The 15833-nt window shown below is 37.7% G+C and overlaps 1 protein-coding gene across 1 annotated transcript; it reads left to right on the top strand.

The window, feature by feature from the left end:
- The first annotated feature begins 3332 nt into the window (after window positions 1-3332).
- Window positions 3333-9494, top strand: LOC582862 (cystatin-B). Its single transcript, XM_782800.4, has 3 exons — window positions 3333-3641; window positions 6820-6921; window positions 8315-9494. Exons 1-3 carry the CDS (start codon window positions 3504-3506, stop codon window positions 8429-8431), a joined length of 357 nt encoding a protein of 118 aa, XP_787893.2. The 5' UTR covers window positions 3333-3503; the 3' UTR covers window positions 8432-9494.
- The last annotated feature ends 6339 nt before the right edge of the window (window positions 9495-15833 follow it).

Raw genomic sequence — 15833 nt, forward strand, 5'->3', positions numbered from 1 at the left:
ACTCCTTTTCACTTCAGATAAGTGCCCCCTTCACCTCCGATAAATGCCCCTTCAAAGTCTGATCGGTGCCCATTTTCTTTTAACTAATGCACATTTTCCTTTATTAAAGTGCCCTTTTTCATTCACATAAGTCCCCCTTTTCATATTTGGTCATTGCCTCTTTTCAGATGCGATAAGTGCCTCTTTTCACCTCTGATTAATTCCCTTTTAGCAACAATGATATCTTATAAATGTCCCTATCAAAATCTGATGGAGGCCCCTTTTCCGTCGACAAATGCCCATTTCCTATTCTCATGACTGCCTTTTTTCATCCCTGGTGAATGCCTCTTTTTGAGGATAAAAGAAGTGCCCCCTTTGCTCCCCTAATAATTACTCTTTGTACTTTGGTACATGCTCCTTTCCTTTCCTGATAAGTATTCCCTTTTCCTCTCATCATTAAACACGCCCTAGCTAATTTCAAGTGGCTAAGAGCAATTTCCCCCAAAGCTCGCTCGCTACGCTCGCACACATCTATAGATGATATATTTATGTTACTTATCAAAGGCCTTTTCAGTCTTCCGTTATGACAATATGCTTATAACCCTTAAGGATTGGGTTTTTCCTCTTTATAAGATGTAATTTTTCGCACCGCGACCTCACACATCTTAAAATTGTTCCTCGCTCGCTTCGCTCGCAAACAATTGTTTAGACAATCAACTGCAAAGCATGATACTTAAGCAATATCTTGTATATATGGTGTATAAAGTAAAACAAATATTGAAATCATCCCTGATAACTGTAATCACAATGTAGGGGTATATACCAATGTCGAAAAATTTGAATATGCTCGCTTTGAGATTTCCCTTTGTAGGTGCCCTTTTTTCCAGAAAGTGCCCCTTTTCTTGGTGCCCCCCCCCCCACTTTGAAAGTCGCTCGGCCGCCCCTGTATAAAGCGTATTAAATAGCATTATACAAAGGTTCATAATTTGAAAGATTCTTTTTCTTGGGGGACCGGGGGGGGGTTAGAAAAGCGTTTAAAAAAAACGCGAAATTGTATCGACTTGCTTCCTTGCTTGTAAAGTTACGTAGACTATACACGTTTTCGGCGGGGTAGGGGGGGGGGGGGTAAAGGTAATTCCATTAATCTCCCCGGGCGCATTAATCCCTTCATAATTGGTATAATACAAATACTGGTAACTGTTGTTATCCCATCAAGTTGCCATTGGTGGTATGCTATTCAGTCGTCCAGGGCAGGTAGTCCAGGGGATACTGCTTTACATAAATGTGTATCGAAAAAATGTTCTATTCATGTTTGTTCCATCATACCAAGATGCTGGCGTCATTGCAAACCAGTCTGTTCTACAACATCGTACTTTACCGGCACACAGCCAGCGACACTCCCTGTCAAAATGATGCCGATATTTTTGGTATGCTCCTATGAGAATTGCCATTGCGTACGGGTATGGAAATGAAATACAAATATTGCTAAGTATATGAACATTTTTTTTCCTTCATAATAAGTTTAAATTTAATTCAATTACGTTATTCAATAAACACAAGACTATTTCACTGTTATAACTCCCGGAGCCTATGGCCTACACTTATTGCTTTCTCTTTAGGCTCCATCATATTTCTTCCTTTACTTACCTTAGTCTTATGTATTATTCCTTCTGTTTGTATAAATGCATCCAAAAATGATTACAAAAATATAACATGCCAAATGTAATGGTGTACTATACAACATGTCAAATATGAAAAGAAACTTAAACTGAAACTGAAACTGATACTGAAACTTTACTATAGTCCTGTGTTCGATATCACTTGAGGCTATCGAGAAATTCATATTACGCATGGTTTTGTGTACGCAAAAGTTTAAAGCCCCTCTAAAGTGCTAGGAGTCCCAAATTCGCCAACATTTCACTTTAATTGTAGCATAATGTGAAAGAAGATGTCATTTAAGACACACTTCTGCAGAGATCCCCCCCCCCCCAAAAAAAAAGGGGGGGTAAAGACAAAATATTGACAAAATAGGTTTTCTGCGTACAACAGAAAAAGCAAATTATTTATTCTTTCATCAATATTCGAGTTCAAATACATTTGTTTTGAAAATCCTTGCAAAACGTGTATTAAATCACACCCTCTTTCACATTATTTGTTATGATACAATTAAAGTGAAATTTTGCCATCAAATCTAGTGGGGCTCCCAACACTTTAGAGGGGCTTTAATCTAGTGATCGCGCTCTTTTCAGTCGATGATTGCTTGACAGGCTTATACGTACCATAATAATATCATGGGGATTACACTGTACAGCTAGAGAAAATTAAAATCTGGGCAGATTAATGGGAATAAGTTTGCATTCTACACGGTCAAAAGAATCATATTTTGTTTTAAAGGTCAGTTAGCCTACTCTAGACCCTTAATTGTCGTTTCCACAACCTATAGGGTCGAGTTGACAAAAATGTACAGGGGGTGATTAGGGTATTTCCACCATCGCTCCAAACGTGTCCTATTGTTCTACACGCCTCTGCATTATCATTATGAGTACTGGTATTTGGAGCACATTTAATAAGAATGATACATTGTATATGTTTTATTGACACAGCCTAGCCATGCGGGATTCCCGTTTTCATGACGTCAGATATTTGCACGAGGGGGCGGCGGCGGGCGGGCGGGGGTGGCTGCAAACACACCCATAAAACCGCAGACGACACGCATGGCATGAACAAGGCGTATACGGACACAAGACATTTTGCCAGGGGGTGTCGTCTCTTGCCATGCTGGCATAAAGTTTCCAGTTTTCACAATCATAGCTATAGCGAAATGAATTATTAAAATGTTTGTCAAGTTGAAATAGAGGAAATATAAGTTTGGTCATGAAAATGGACAAATGAAATAGAGGCATTATTTTAAATGAACTATATATAGCTATGGGGGTTTCTTCAGGGCTCCGCCTCATGAGCACGCGTCCTGACTAGACCTATAGGCCTACCCCAAAACAAGAAAGTGGTATCCCTTCAATCGATCTACCTGAACATTTACCTGTAAATGTACAGAGGGGGTTGAGATATTGGGGCATGAGCTCCTAACTCCCCTTGGTTAAAACTTCTGTTTGTGTGGATATTATAGTCAAATTCACAATATAGGTGTATATTGAAATAAATGCAAGCTACACCATCGACCCCAATGTGTTTTCATGGTATAAAGGTAATATAATGAAATGGATGGGGGTGTATGCTTTGTTTTACGTTGCAGTGTGTTTCTCGATCCCCCATGCACCCATCCCCAATCATTGAAAAAGTTGCAAAGGCTACTCGATACACTTCTCTTTGAGCGAATGCAGACAAATTCACAGTAGGCCAATAGCCATGCTTGAACGGTTCGCTACCCAGGAAATATGTGATTATAGAATGCAACAACTTGATCTCCGTTTCGATCTACTGTTTCACACACGTAAGCGGCACTGACTGGAAAACATCGATTTCTTGATCTATCTCCCTGCTAAAAGCTTCGAATCCACATCATCATGGCTCAAGAACAACAAAAAGTATCCGAACAAATGAAGCAGAAGGAATCACCAGTTTGTGGAGGCTGGACCGAGACGAGCCTTGTGAGTGGTCTTCCAGCTGAAGAAGTGAAGAAACTTCAAGGGCTTCTTGATCAGGTGAGTTAGTATGGCAGTTACTCGAAAGTTGGCTATTTTTAAGCGCCATGGTCAATCCCTCGTGGGAATCAGTTTTCTTTCTTCCCAATCGACTCTTCTTTAATTCTTGTACATAAACATCACGTAAAGTTGAATAAAGTAAATGATAACTAGATCGCAAAGACTTTCGAAAAGTCATAATTCAAAAAGCTTTGTCGGTCATTATTGAATAGTGCAAACATCGCAGTGACAGCTAAATCAATCCGATTATGATTTCAGTGGAATATGCAATAAGGTATAATTTGAGTTGTTTTCTCGAAAGCCTTTGGGATCATGTTTGATAAATATGGTTCAGCTCATTTCAGTTGGGTTACTTCCACAATGCAAGAAAGATCGCAATCCTTAAACATAATGTAGAATAAAGATGAAATAATCAATACTATAGTCACGATGTGCATTGGGGTTTGGGGCTATCAAAGGCCAAATGTATTAACCTACCAAAGTCCAATTAAACATTTAAACATGAAAGCTTGATATAATTGCATGGTAAATCATTAAATTAAAAACAAATCAAAAGACAAGGCAACAAAAAGGAAAAATAACATATGGGGGACAAGGTTCAGGATATTCAGCTTGAGCCTTTCAAAACATGAGAGTGTGATGGGGCATTATATCTTTATCAAGTTTATTGTTTAAAGTAAATTGGAATACCATAAATTAGGTCCGCCATAGTTGCTTGATTGTATTACCCAACAAATAATATCTTAACTTGTGATAAATATATTTAGCTTGTCGTATAAAACGGCTGATGAATGATGTACAACTGAGAGTTGATATTAGGATATCTCTTAGAACAGTATTGGTGTACTTGTCATGTTGAAGTTACTTTATTTGAGTCGATATCGTCTAGATTTATAGTTGTGATCAATATTTAAGAAAATTATTTGCTATATAGATCAGCATAAATCTACTCCCGTTTCTCACATCTATTCATCTGTCTGTCTTGTTTAGTTTTTGTCTGTGTTTCAGTCCTGTTGGTCGTAGCATATTCCTGTTCCTCTTGTTTATAGCCGTTATTTAGTAGTCAGTAGATTTTATTGTACTTATTTATGTTTATATTTTCTCAGTTGTTTAGTTAGTTTAGATTGTAAGCATTTAAATGTACGCATTATTCTTATCTGACGAGTTTGATCTTTTAGGACATACTCATAAGCTACTTATGAGGGACCTTAAATCCACAAGCCTTGCTTTCAACCAAGGTCACCTCATCTTTCTATTGTAACGCCATATTCTGTTCACTTGTTATATTCATGTCATATTTCTAATGTGAGTTATGAAGAAAGATAAATAAAACTTGAAACTTGAAACTTGAAACTTGAAACTTGTTGTTGTCAAGAGCTGTAGGATGTTGCCAATTTGATTATCATAGCAACTACTTAATTAGAGACGACTCCATCGGAAATGAAAGAAATGTGATTTCTTCTGATAACCCAGATGTCTGTCATTCGTCCGTAACAAAGTCGTATTGTAAATCTACATTGAAAAAGGAATCGTTTAACTACATGCGGAGTTACCATTTCACTTCATGGTTTAAATGCGTATTTACTCATGTTTCGTATTGCTCATTGGGGGGGGGGGGTCAAAAGAGCTGTAACATAATTATAAGCTAAAGAACTATAGACATGATAGAAAACGAATTAAAATAGAATTAAATACAAAAAATGAACAAAAACAAGTCAACACCCCCCCCCCCCTCCCCCTCCCTCCCGAAAAGGAAAAAAAAAATGAAAAAACTGGGGGAAAAACTGGAGAAAAAACCCCGATAATATTAACAAACAACGACACTAACGACAAGAAAATCTCATTAAAAATACACATGCCTGGAAAGGCTTTTAAATAGCTGACCGATTCATGCGTAGGATCAAGCCATTTATAATAATAGACCCCGCAAAAGCTTTTGATTCTGTTATTCTGAGACACGATTCGGTGGTTACGGAAAATAGTCTCCATGGCCATGATAAAATAACATGCCATTGAAATTGTGGCCCCGCCCCTTACCGTATTAACGCATAGTAAGTGCATATCCATTTTTAGGAGTACTAATCATTTAATAGGGATCACTTCCTATGGAGTTCTTGAAATCATTATGAATTATAGTGGAATCCAATCCAAAATGTGGTTGAATAACTCTTTTGAAAATGGATTCCATTATTTTGAATAACCAAACATCTATACATCGATTTTGAACGAAAAGTTGAGCATAAAACATCAGCTTGAATTTAATATAAAGCTCCTGAGATTGGACCTTGGGCTCCAAGCGATATGCCTTCGTACCCCGACCTAGACAACGATATACTCGGTGATTTACTTTATGTAGGAAAAGTTTGTCAGGAGAGACCTACGCTGCGTTTTTTTTCTTCTGGCAAATGACACGTTATTTCTCAATCCATTTCGAAATACTAATGTAATTTCCTGTTTATTTAATCATGATATTCCGTTCTGTTTTGATTATCCTTTTTTACCGGTTACAATCTTTCTTTTACTTTTCTAGTATTTTGATGATGATCACAATCGTGGATTTCACTTCGAAAACTGTTTTTTATATTTTACTTGAAGTTATACATTTCACTTGGGGGAGGGGCTTGGTATTATCACGTCTTGGGAAAACATTTTCCCTACAGAAGATCTTGTGTTCTGCTTCGTTCTTTCGTGGACAAGGGTAATTTATTTCCTAATCTATTTTTCGACAACAAAGATATTAGCAAATATCCGCCCCTATCCCTGTGATGCCTCATGCTGCTTAAAGTCCCCTATACGATGGTGCTGATAAAATTGAATTCAAGGGGTGGTATAAAAATCAATATAATATTTACTAAATTTCACGACATGAGCAGGCCTAGATAATTAGACTAGCTGTAAAATGGGATACATTCCGCTGAAAATATAATGATGACAGTCAGAGTAACAAAGTAAAACTAAAATGGACCGACCATGAATCTGTAAATCAAAATAGTGTTATGATTGTTTTTGTATAGCGAGCTATATAATATTGACAAACATTATTATCTGCGTTTGCTTTCCTACCCCCCCCCCCCTTTTTTTTGGGGGGGGGTTAAGAGTTACCCCCTTCCCCTGCTTTGAATTTTCCAAATAAATGTTGCCTTCTTTACATCATCCTTTTTCTTCTTCTCATATGTAGGTACGAGAACCAGCTCAGGTCCAAGCGAAGAGGACCTTCGCAGCCCTGGAACCCTTGGAGTTCGCTACCCAGGTCGTCGCTGGTCTCAACTATCGCATCAAGGTACGACTTAGACTCTGATAAACTCACTGGGGTATTTTGAAGCAGGAATGGACCCGGGATTTGGGGAAGGGGGCTCTACAAAAAAATTGCTCTAATAAATCTAAACAGCAACAGCAGTCAGTATAATTATGAAGAGTTTAATTCCAAAAGGAGCTAAATCCATTTTTGTAACTTCGGAGAAAAAAGTTGTTTTTTTTACCAGATTTTGTACAAGCGATATGGAAAAGTGATTAAAGAAGGTGCATTTTTTCATAATTGCTCCTCAAATTTAGGTAAATAATTTTTTTTGAAAGACGGGTACTTTAGTGAACAGTGTTCTGATATCAATAACTCAATTTTCATAAAAAGTGGATTTAACTCCTTTGGAATTAAGCTCTTCATATATGCTATACTTTTGTGTAGTATGAGTACACAATAATAGTTAGTTAGCAAATTACTTTATCTTTTTTTAATTTGGAAGGGGCCACAATGAGAGTACATTACTTATGTTTTTAAAGGAATGCAGGAAATGAAGATTGGATTATTAAAGGGGCACCCATCATCCCATTTCTCCCTGGGTCTGACACTTATATGAAAGGGGAGATAGGGGAAAGAACAAGCCCACTTAGATGATGACTTGAAGGTCATTGACGTCCTATATTTCTCCCCCACCCTCATCTAGGTTTTAAACATTCATTCTGTAACACCTTTCACGCCAACCTAACAATAACGGGATGAACAAGGGTCCAATTTCATTGCATAAAATGCGTGAACCATCTATTTCCCCTTCTGAAATGAAGGTCCGGATACGCCACTGCTATAAAAGCAGTGATAAGGAAGGAATCGCTCTTATTTTAATTCCTGATGGATTCAAATTTTAGACAAGGAGCATGCACGAAGCTTGTTTGACCAATTTCAGATTTTCTGATAAAATTGATGTAGCAATCTAAATAGGGGGGGGGGGCTGTGAAAACAACCATCATGTATGATTAGCGCTAGATTATCTCAAAATTCAAGTTCCCCACTTTTAATAATTATGAAATATTATTTATTACGATGGTTTTCTAAATTTTAATTTTGATTCTCTTCATCATCTATCTCTTCCTTTCTTCTCTCTCCCTTTCTCTCTCTTTCTCTCTCTCTCTCTCTCTCTCTCTCTCTCTCTCTCTCAAACTCACCTTTTATCTACTCCTCCTCCTCTTCTTCCTCCTCATCCAACTCCTCCTCTTCCTTCTCCTCTCTCTGCTCCTCCTCCTCCTCCTCCTCCTCCTCCTCCTCCTCCTCCTCCTCCTCCTCCTCCTCCTCCTCCCCTCCTCAACTATGGCTCTGTTTCTTCTTCTTCTTCTCTCTCTCTCTCTCTCTCTCTCTCTCTCTCTCTCTCTCTCTCTCTCATCCATCCCTAATACAAATCCAGGCCCATCTTGGAGACGGATGCCATGCTCTCTTTGTGATCTATAAGCCTATCTCCGGCGAGACAGTCACTTTATCCAGCTTCGTAGAGGAGAAGACGACACAGGCACCGACCAAATAGAATGGAATACGTGTCTATCAGACCAGATCCAAAGTCTCCAATCTTTAATGGACCTTAACAATTTAAAACCCTATGCTGGATGTGATACAAAATTGGAACCTTTCTCTCTGTTCCCCCTTCATAGCTGCCCCCTGCCCTCACCCCAACCCTCATCCCCACTATTTGAGCGTGGTTTTTGTGTATCATAGAACAATCATGGATAATAATTGATGCTGAGGAAACCCCTTGGGCTTTAAACCTGCGTCGGGTTGGTTTGATTTTGACCATTTTGTTTTACTTTGTCTTTTTTTTTTTTAATTCTCAGTCGATGTTACAAAGCGTTATGGGAGAAATCACTCTTTGGCGTAATCAGCATTTGCAATCAGGCATGTAAATCATGTACGAATGATTTTTCCCCCAATGCCCAGAGTGATAATAACTTAATGGAAATGTTTATAAAGGCGATTTTAATGTATTTGTGTTTTGTATATGCTTCCATACCAACAAGGCAATCATCATGCATGTCACAATTTGTGTAATCGCATAATTTGATGAATGTTTGTACCGCTGATGGCATGTAGGCCTAACCCCACTAAAAAGAAATGTGAATATAATCCTCAAAATGGGTCATTTCGTGTTATTGGACATTAGGGAAAACAATAATGATCTCTTGACATCTGTGAAACATGACTGATAAAAAAAAATTACGAAAATATCATGTGGTCTTTTCATAGCGACCACGAAAATGAACGTTGTTCATTTTTTATTATGCAGTGATTTTCCACTTTTAATAAATTAAAACATAAAACGAGTATACAGAGTATTTTGTCATGTGGGACTCATCTCACGTAATCGCCTAAATTCTAGTTGCCAATATAACTACTTTACAGTCTTGGCTAAAATTCATTGTTTGATTTTCACATTCACTTTAGCTGTATCCCTTTCCCTACATAAATGATGAATGTAATTTGAATTTGGACTTTTATTTTGTGTATTGCACAATCTGTTCAACACCAGTGGAAGTATATAATTGGAATAATCTAATGGACAATAAAAAAGTAAATTTGAATCCTGAAGCTTAAAATATTTGTTAGTGTGCATTATTTAAGTCTAAAGAGAACTCTCTCTCTCTCCCTTTCCCTCTTTCTTTCCTTTTTACCTTCTCCCTTTTCCGCTTGCTTTCCCCCTCTCAATCTCATCTCTCTCTCTCTCTCTCTCTCTCTCTCTCTCTCTCTCTCTCTCTTCCTCTCTCTGTATCTCCCTCGTTCCCCTTTACTTTGAGTCCTTAATTGGTTAGTGTGCTTTATTTAAGTCAACAGAAAACTTTTTATGTCCCCTTCACTCTTTCTTTCTTTCTTTACCCCCCCCCCCCCCACCCCTCCCCCGTTTCTCTCTCTTTCTTTCCCCTTCCCTTTTCTCTCTCTAGATCTCACTGTCCCCTTTTCACCTTCCAACTTTTGCTGGCCTTCTGTTCTGTGTCTAGAATGCGTTGAAAAAAGATGATGATCAAACTATAAAAACAAGAGGCAATTTTTACAATGTATAGGAATTAGAGATTAAAAACTTTGAAAGCTTTAGCGGCAAAGGATCATGCCCCCAACTTTTTTTGATAATCAAGTAATTTTTCTCTCGACAAAAAGTGTCCCTTCTAAATTAACAAAATGTCCCTCTTGATCTAGGTAGAATGCCCGCCCCGCCCCCCCCCCCCCCCCCCCCCCCCCCCCCCCCCCTCCGGGCTCGGAATGACCGCATGCGTGTTACCAAAATGTCCGGTAAAGGGGTACTTTGCACGCACCAAAATCCGGCTCGTACATACACAAAATTAATTTTACACACCGGACTTAGGGGGTGTTTTCAAAAGGATTGAACACGCATATGCAGGGGCGTACGCAGGGGGGGGGGGGGGTTGAACCCCATCTTTGATATTTTTATGTATGTTAACCCCCCTAAACCCCCCCCCCCCTTGGTTTAAAAAGGTGACCTTACCACCCCCCCCCCCCCAACGAAGAAAAATGTCAATTTTTCAAATTTCGAGACCAAAAAAAAAAAATGTCCTCTTAACCCCCCCCCCCCCCCCTCCCCCCCCCCCCCCCCCCCCCCCCCACTGAGCGACTTTTCGGCTGGCTGAGTCGTCGCGATTTCCCCCCCCCCCCCCCCCAAAAAAAAAAAAAAAAAGTGTCCGCTTACAAAGTTGAAATTAATTAATCTGTAGACACGGAATTCTAGAACGTCTCGGGTGAAAAGTTAATACACCCCTTTTTTTTACAATTCTCGGGCCGGACTTTGTCGCACGAAAAGTACCCCTTTACCGGACATTTGGTAACACGCATGGGGTCCGTCCGTTCTCGGAATGGGGGGGGGGGGGGCTAAGTCATCACGGACAATAGTCGTGGGTTGCGCTGGCAAAAGCATAGGAAGGATTTTATTTTATAGGGATCCACATGGAAACAAGAAGAAGAAGAAGAAGAAGTAGAAGAAGAAGAAGGAAAAGAAGCAGCAGAAGGCGAAGAAGGAGCAGAAGGAGAAGAAGGAGAAGAAGGGGAAGAAGGAGAAGAAGGGGAAGAAGGAGAAGAAGAAGAAGAAGGAGAAGAAGAATAAGAAGAAGAAGAAGAAGAAGAAGAAAGAAGAAGAAGAAGAAGAAGAGGAGGAAGAAGAAGAAGAAGAAGAAGAAGAAGAAGAAGAAGAAGAAGAAGAAGAAAAAGAAGAAGAAGAAGAAGAAGAAGAAGGAGAAGCCTCTCTCCCCCTCTTTCTCTCTTTCGCTTTCTCTCATTCCAAGCTGGTTTACAAATATATTCAAATATACGGATATTATTTCCTAAGGATCTAGTGACAAGTTATTCAATTAACCGTACAATACTTGGAATCTAGTCTGCATACATTACTTGTTGCTATGTCGGGCAAGTCTCGGGCCAGCTTAATTCAGATTGTCAACAACAATCTTTGTTTTAAAAGTAGACATAAAATTTGAAAATATTAATGAAACGGTCTATTTGATGTTCAAGAAGTGACAGAAGCAGAAATTCAATATCATCGGGGCGAAACTGGAGGGGGACGGGCAGGGGGATGGTTGCATATTCTTGTACGTCCCGATTTATATGCAAGTATGATAAACAAAGAAAAGCAAAACAAACCAGCAAAGAAACAAAGAAACAAAAGGGCACATTAAGTGAGTTTTTTGTCACGTCCCCCTTTCAAAATCATGGGGCACCCCCGGTCCTCTGGAATATCTGCCCTGCCATGTGCTTTTGTTCTGAAGACTTGGGGCAGCCTTTTTATCCCCCGTACACTTTTCCCCCAGATATGCGGAAGCTCGAGCACACAAGAGTTTGAACAGGAGCAAATACTGGGAGCAAATCTGTCAGGGGGTTCATTTCATCCGTGATCATGCATGTGATCAACCACTCACTAACTAACTAACTCAAACTAAGCGAAACCAAATAGAAAAAACAAAACTTCAAGATGATGTTCGAGATCAATATTTCTGAGGGACTAACGTACCCCCACAGTGAAAAAAAAGGGGGGAGGGGGTCTTATTTAGCATGATTTACATACTTTCATTTTCATTTTTTTGTTTAGGTTGATTCTGGGCCCCAGAAGCAATCCACGTTTGTTTTTGTTTTTTTGTTACTTGTTAGTTTTTTTTTCCTCTGTAAATGAGTCTTTTTTCCTTACTCATTTTGAGGAAGTTTGTAAATATGTTAACACATCACATTTTTGTACACGTGATGCTTGACCATGCGGAAAGGATGGCTTTTAACATCTCTGTCAATTGTGTGTATGTCTTTTTTTTTTCCCTTTTGTGCTATTGCTAAATCCAGTTACTTTCTTTATAACCACAGATCTATGTGCAGATTTTAGTCAAGGTTATGATGCCTCAGGTTAATGCTACTCAATTGAGCCACACTCAGTCTGATGATAATATTGTTGCAGAGTCGAATATGAATGCAACACATTTTGAATATATGTTGAATGACGAGGATGAAGCTACAGTGCACGACTCAAAATATTTTACTGAAAAACAATTTTCTGAACATTTAGAAAACTGTCCTGTCAATGAAACGTCCTTTTTGCACTTTAATGTGCGTAGCATGAATGCAAATTTTGACAGGCTTTCCTTGTTTTTGGACACTTTTCAGGATAAGTACCCAATAATTGGAATCACTGAAACTTGGTTTTCTAGTCATCCAACTGCCATGTACGATCTTCCTAGGTATCAACTAATCACTAATGATCGACAAAGCAGATCCGGTGGTGGTGTAGCAATGTATATTCCCATTTCATTTGAGTGTCATACAAAAACAGAATTGTACATTATGAATGATTCACTAGAATCTCTATTTGTTGAGATTATAATTCCTGGAGAAAAAAACTGGTTAGTGGGAGTAGTCTATAGGCCACCAAATGGTGATGTGAATGAATTTATTGAAGAATTGTCTAACACTCTTTCAAGCCCATTATCCAGAAATAAAAAAATAATTATTATGGGTGATTTTAATATAAATTTATTAAGTTATGATCACGATAACTCTGTTAATAATTTTGTTGATACTTTAAGTACATTCTCTTTGATTCCTCTGATTAATAAGCCAACTAGAGTAGCAGATAACTCACAAACCTTAATTGACAACATTTTCACCAATTTGCACCTTATTCCCACTGCTGGTATAATAGTGGCCGATATATCGGATCATTTCCCTATATTTGCTAGAACATATTTAGCATTAAGGAGTTCTTGTACTGAATCCTGTGATAAGTTAACACGGAAATTCACTCAGGGAAATAGAGCAAAATTTAAGAGAGAATTGGAAACTGTTGAATGGAACAAAGTTTTATGTGAAACAGAAGTTGATAAGTCTTTTGATAAATTCATGGATATAATGGTGTTATCTTATGACAGATGCTTTCCCTTGGTGCAAAGAAGTAAGCAATAATATAAAAGAGTACCTCGAATGCCATGGGTCACTAAGTCTTTACTCAGGTCAATAAATAAAAAGAATCGTTTGTTTTGTAGATACAAAGCAAAGCAGACTGGTGTAGCCAAGCTTAAGTATACTAACTATAGAAATATATTGACTTCTGCTCTGCGCCAAGCAAAGAAAGACTATTATCAATTTCAATTCCAGTCTACGTGTAATAATGTTAAAGGAACATGGAAAGTTATTCGAAATGTCTTGAAAACCAATCCTAAACTACAGAGTATTACAAAACTCACCTGGAAGGATGGTCTTATTGAAGACAAGAAACTTATGTGTGAAGCATTTAATGAATATTTTTCTAACATTGGTGCTACTCTGTCTAGCTCCATACCTGATATACAGGAAACCTATGGAAATTATTTAACCAGTCCAAATGAAAAGTCTTTATTTTTTGTTCCTGTAGTGAATTCTGAGGTTATAGATGTTGTAAGTGACTTGAAAAGGAAGAAGAGCCCTGGATACGATGGTATAACTAATGATTTGATAAAAGAAGTAATTTCATTTGTAGTCGTACCTCTCACTCACATTTATAACTTGTCTTTAATGCATGGAATTGTTCCTAAAAAAATGAAAATAGCTAAAGTTGTGCCTATATATAAAAAAGGGAACCCTGTAGAAACTGGTAACTATAGACCAATTTCTCTACTTACTGTCATCTCCAAGATTTTGGAAAAGCTTGTATATATTAGATTGATAAAGTTTTTGAAGTCGTGTCAAGTTTTCTCCAATTCTCAGTTTGGTTTTCGCGAGAAACACACAACTTCTCATGCTGTTTTATGTCTTTTAGACAAAATATCTTCGGCACTTGATAAACACCTCCATACGGTTGGTATATTTTTGGATTATTCCAAAGCTTTTGATACGGTGAACCATAATATTTTGTTGCACAAGCTCTCTTATTATGGGGTAAGAGGACCTGCACTCGAATGGTTTAGAAGTTATCTTAGTAACAGACAGCAATTTGTGCAGCTCGGCGAAATTTGTTCAGATATGTTACCCGTCACGTGTGGAGTACCTCAAGGTTCCCTTTTGGGTCCCCTGCTTTTTATTTTATATGTAAATGATTTTCCAAAATCCTCAGAGACGTTTTCTTTTTTGCTATTTGCAGACGATACAAGTGCATTCTGTTCTCATAAAAACTTAAATACTCTTTTAGAAACTGTAAATAGAGAGCTTTGTGTATTGACTAAATGGATTCATGCAAATAAACTGTCACTAAACTTATTAAAAACTAAACATATGTTATCCAGTAATAATGAAACAGTAATGCCTGGTAATGTAGTCTTTGATCAGGTAAATATTGAAAAGGTCTCATTTATTAAATTTTTAGGTCTCCACATTGATGATAAATTGACTTGGAAGATGCATACTACTCATTTAAGTAAAGTGCTCTCTAGAAATGTTGGTATGATCAACAAATTGAAGTTTGTATTCCCAAGAAAAGTACTTAGCATGTTGTACTGTTCCTTAATTTTGCCATACTTAAATTATGGTGTGCTAGCATGGGGTGCCTCAGCCAAATCCTACTTAAATAAAATTCTGCTCATTCAAAAGAGAGCAGTGAGAATTATTTCGGCAGCTGATTGGCGTGCTCACACTGACAAGCTATTTTACGAAAATAAAATGCTGAAGGTAAAAGATATATATTTTCTTTATCTGGGATATCTTATGTATCAGTTGGAGAAGGGTGAAGCTCCCATGTCAATAGCATCTATTTTTGTAAAGAATAACCAAATACACAAATACTCTACTAGGCAGGCTGCCTTATACCATGTATCATCAGCTAGAACTCAGCTTAGGATTAATACACTTGCACATACTGGACCAAAGTATTGGAACTCTTTAGACTGTTCTATTAGGCAGTCTGTAAGCTCTTCTGTCTTCAAACGTAAGCTGAAATTGCATCTACTGTACACCTACAGTGAATAGATCTGATTTTTATTAGTATTAAATATAGGTAACTGGATTAGCATTGTCCCCCCCCCCCCCCCCGTGTTGTACATTATCCTCCTTCCCCTATTTCTTTACTTTTCCATTATCTTTATTCTGTTTTCTTTTTTAGTCTACCATATTTTGTAAATTAGTGGTAGATCTGATATTTATTTATAGTCTGTATAGGTAACTAGATTAGTATTAGTCCCCCTCCCCCTGTAATATAACCTACTTCTTTAAAAAAAAAAAAACGTTGTTTCTGTAAAGGTGATCTGTGTTTTAACAAGCTGTGCTTTTTTAACAGACCACCTCTTTTTTCCACATTTGTTAAAGTCTTTATAACTGTTTCATTGTTAATGTATTTATGCTAGTTTACGAGGAACTTTTTACTTCTGTTACTGAATGAAATGTTTTTTTATGCAAGTGGAAATAAATAAATTTAAAAAAAAATAAAATAAAATAAAATAAAATCAAAGATTTCAACTCTCTGGTTTAAGTTAGATTTGATTTATTGA

The sequence above is a fragment of the Strongylocentrotus purpuratus genome, unplaced genomic scaffold (assembly GCF_000002235.5).
Source record: "Strongylocentrotus purpuratus isolate Spur 01 unplaced genomic scaffold, Spur_5.0 spur5_scaffold_21, whole genome shotgun sequence".
Classification (NCBI taxonomy): Eukaryota; Metazoa; Echinodermata; class Echinoidea; order Camarodonta; family Strongylocentrotidae; genus Strongylocentrotus; species Strongylocentrotus purpuratus.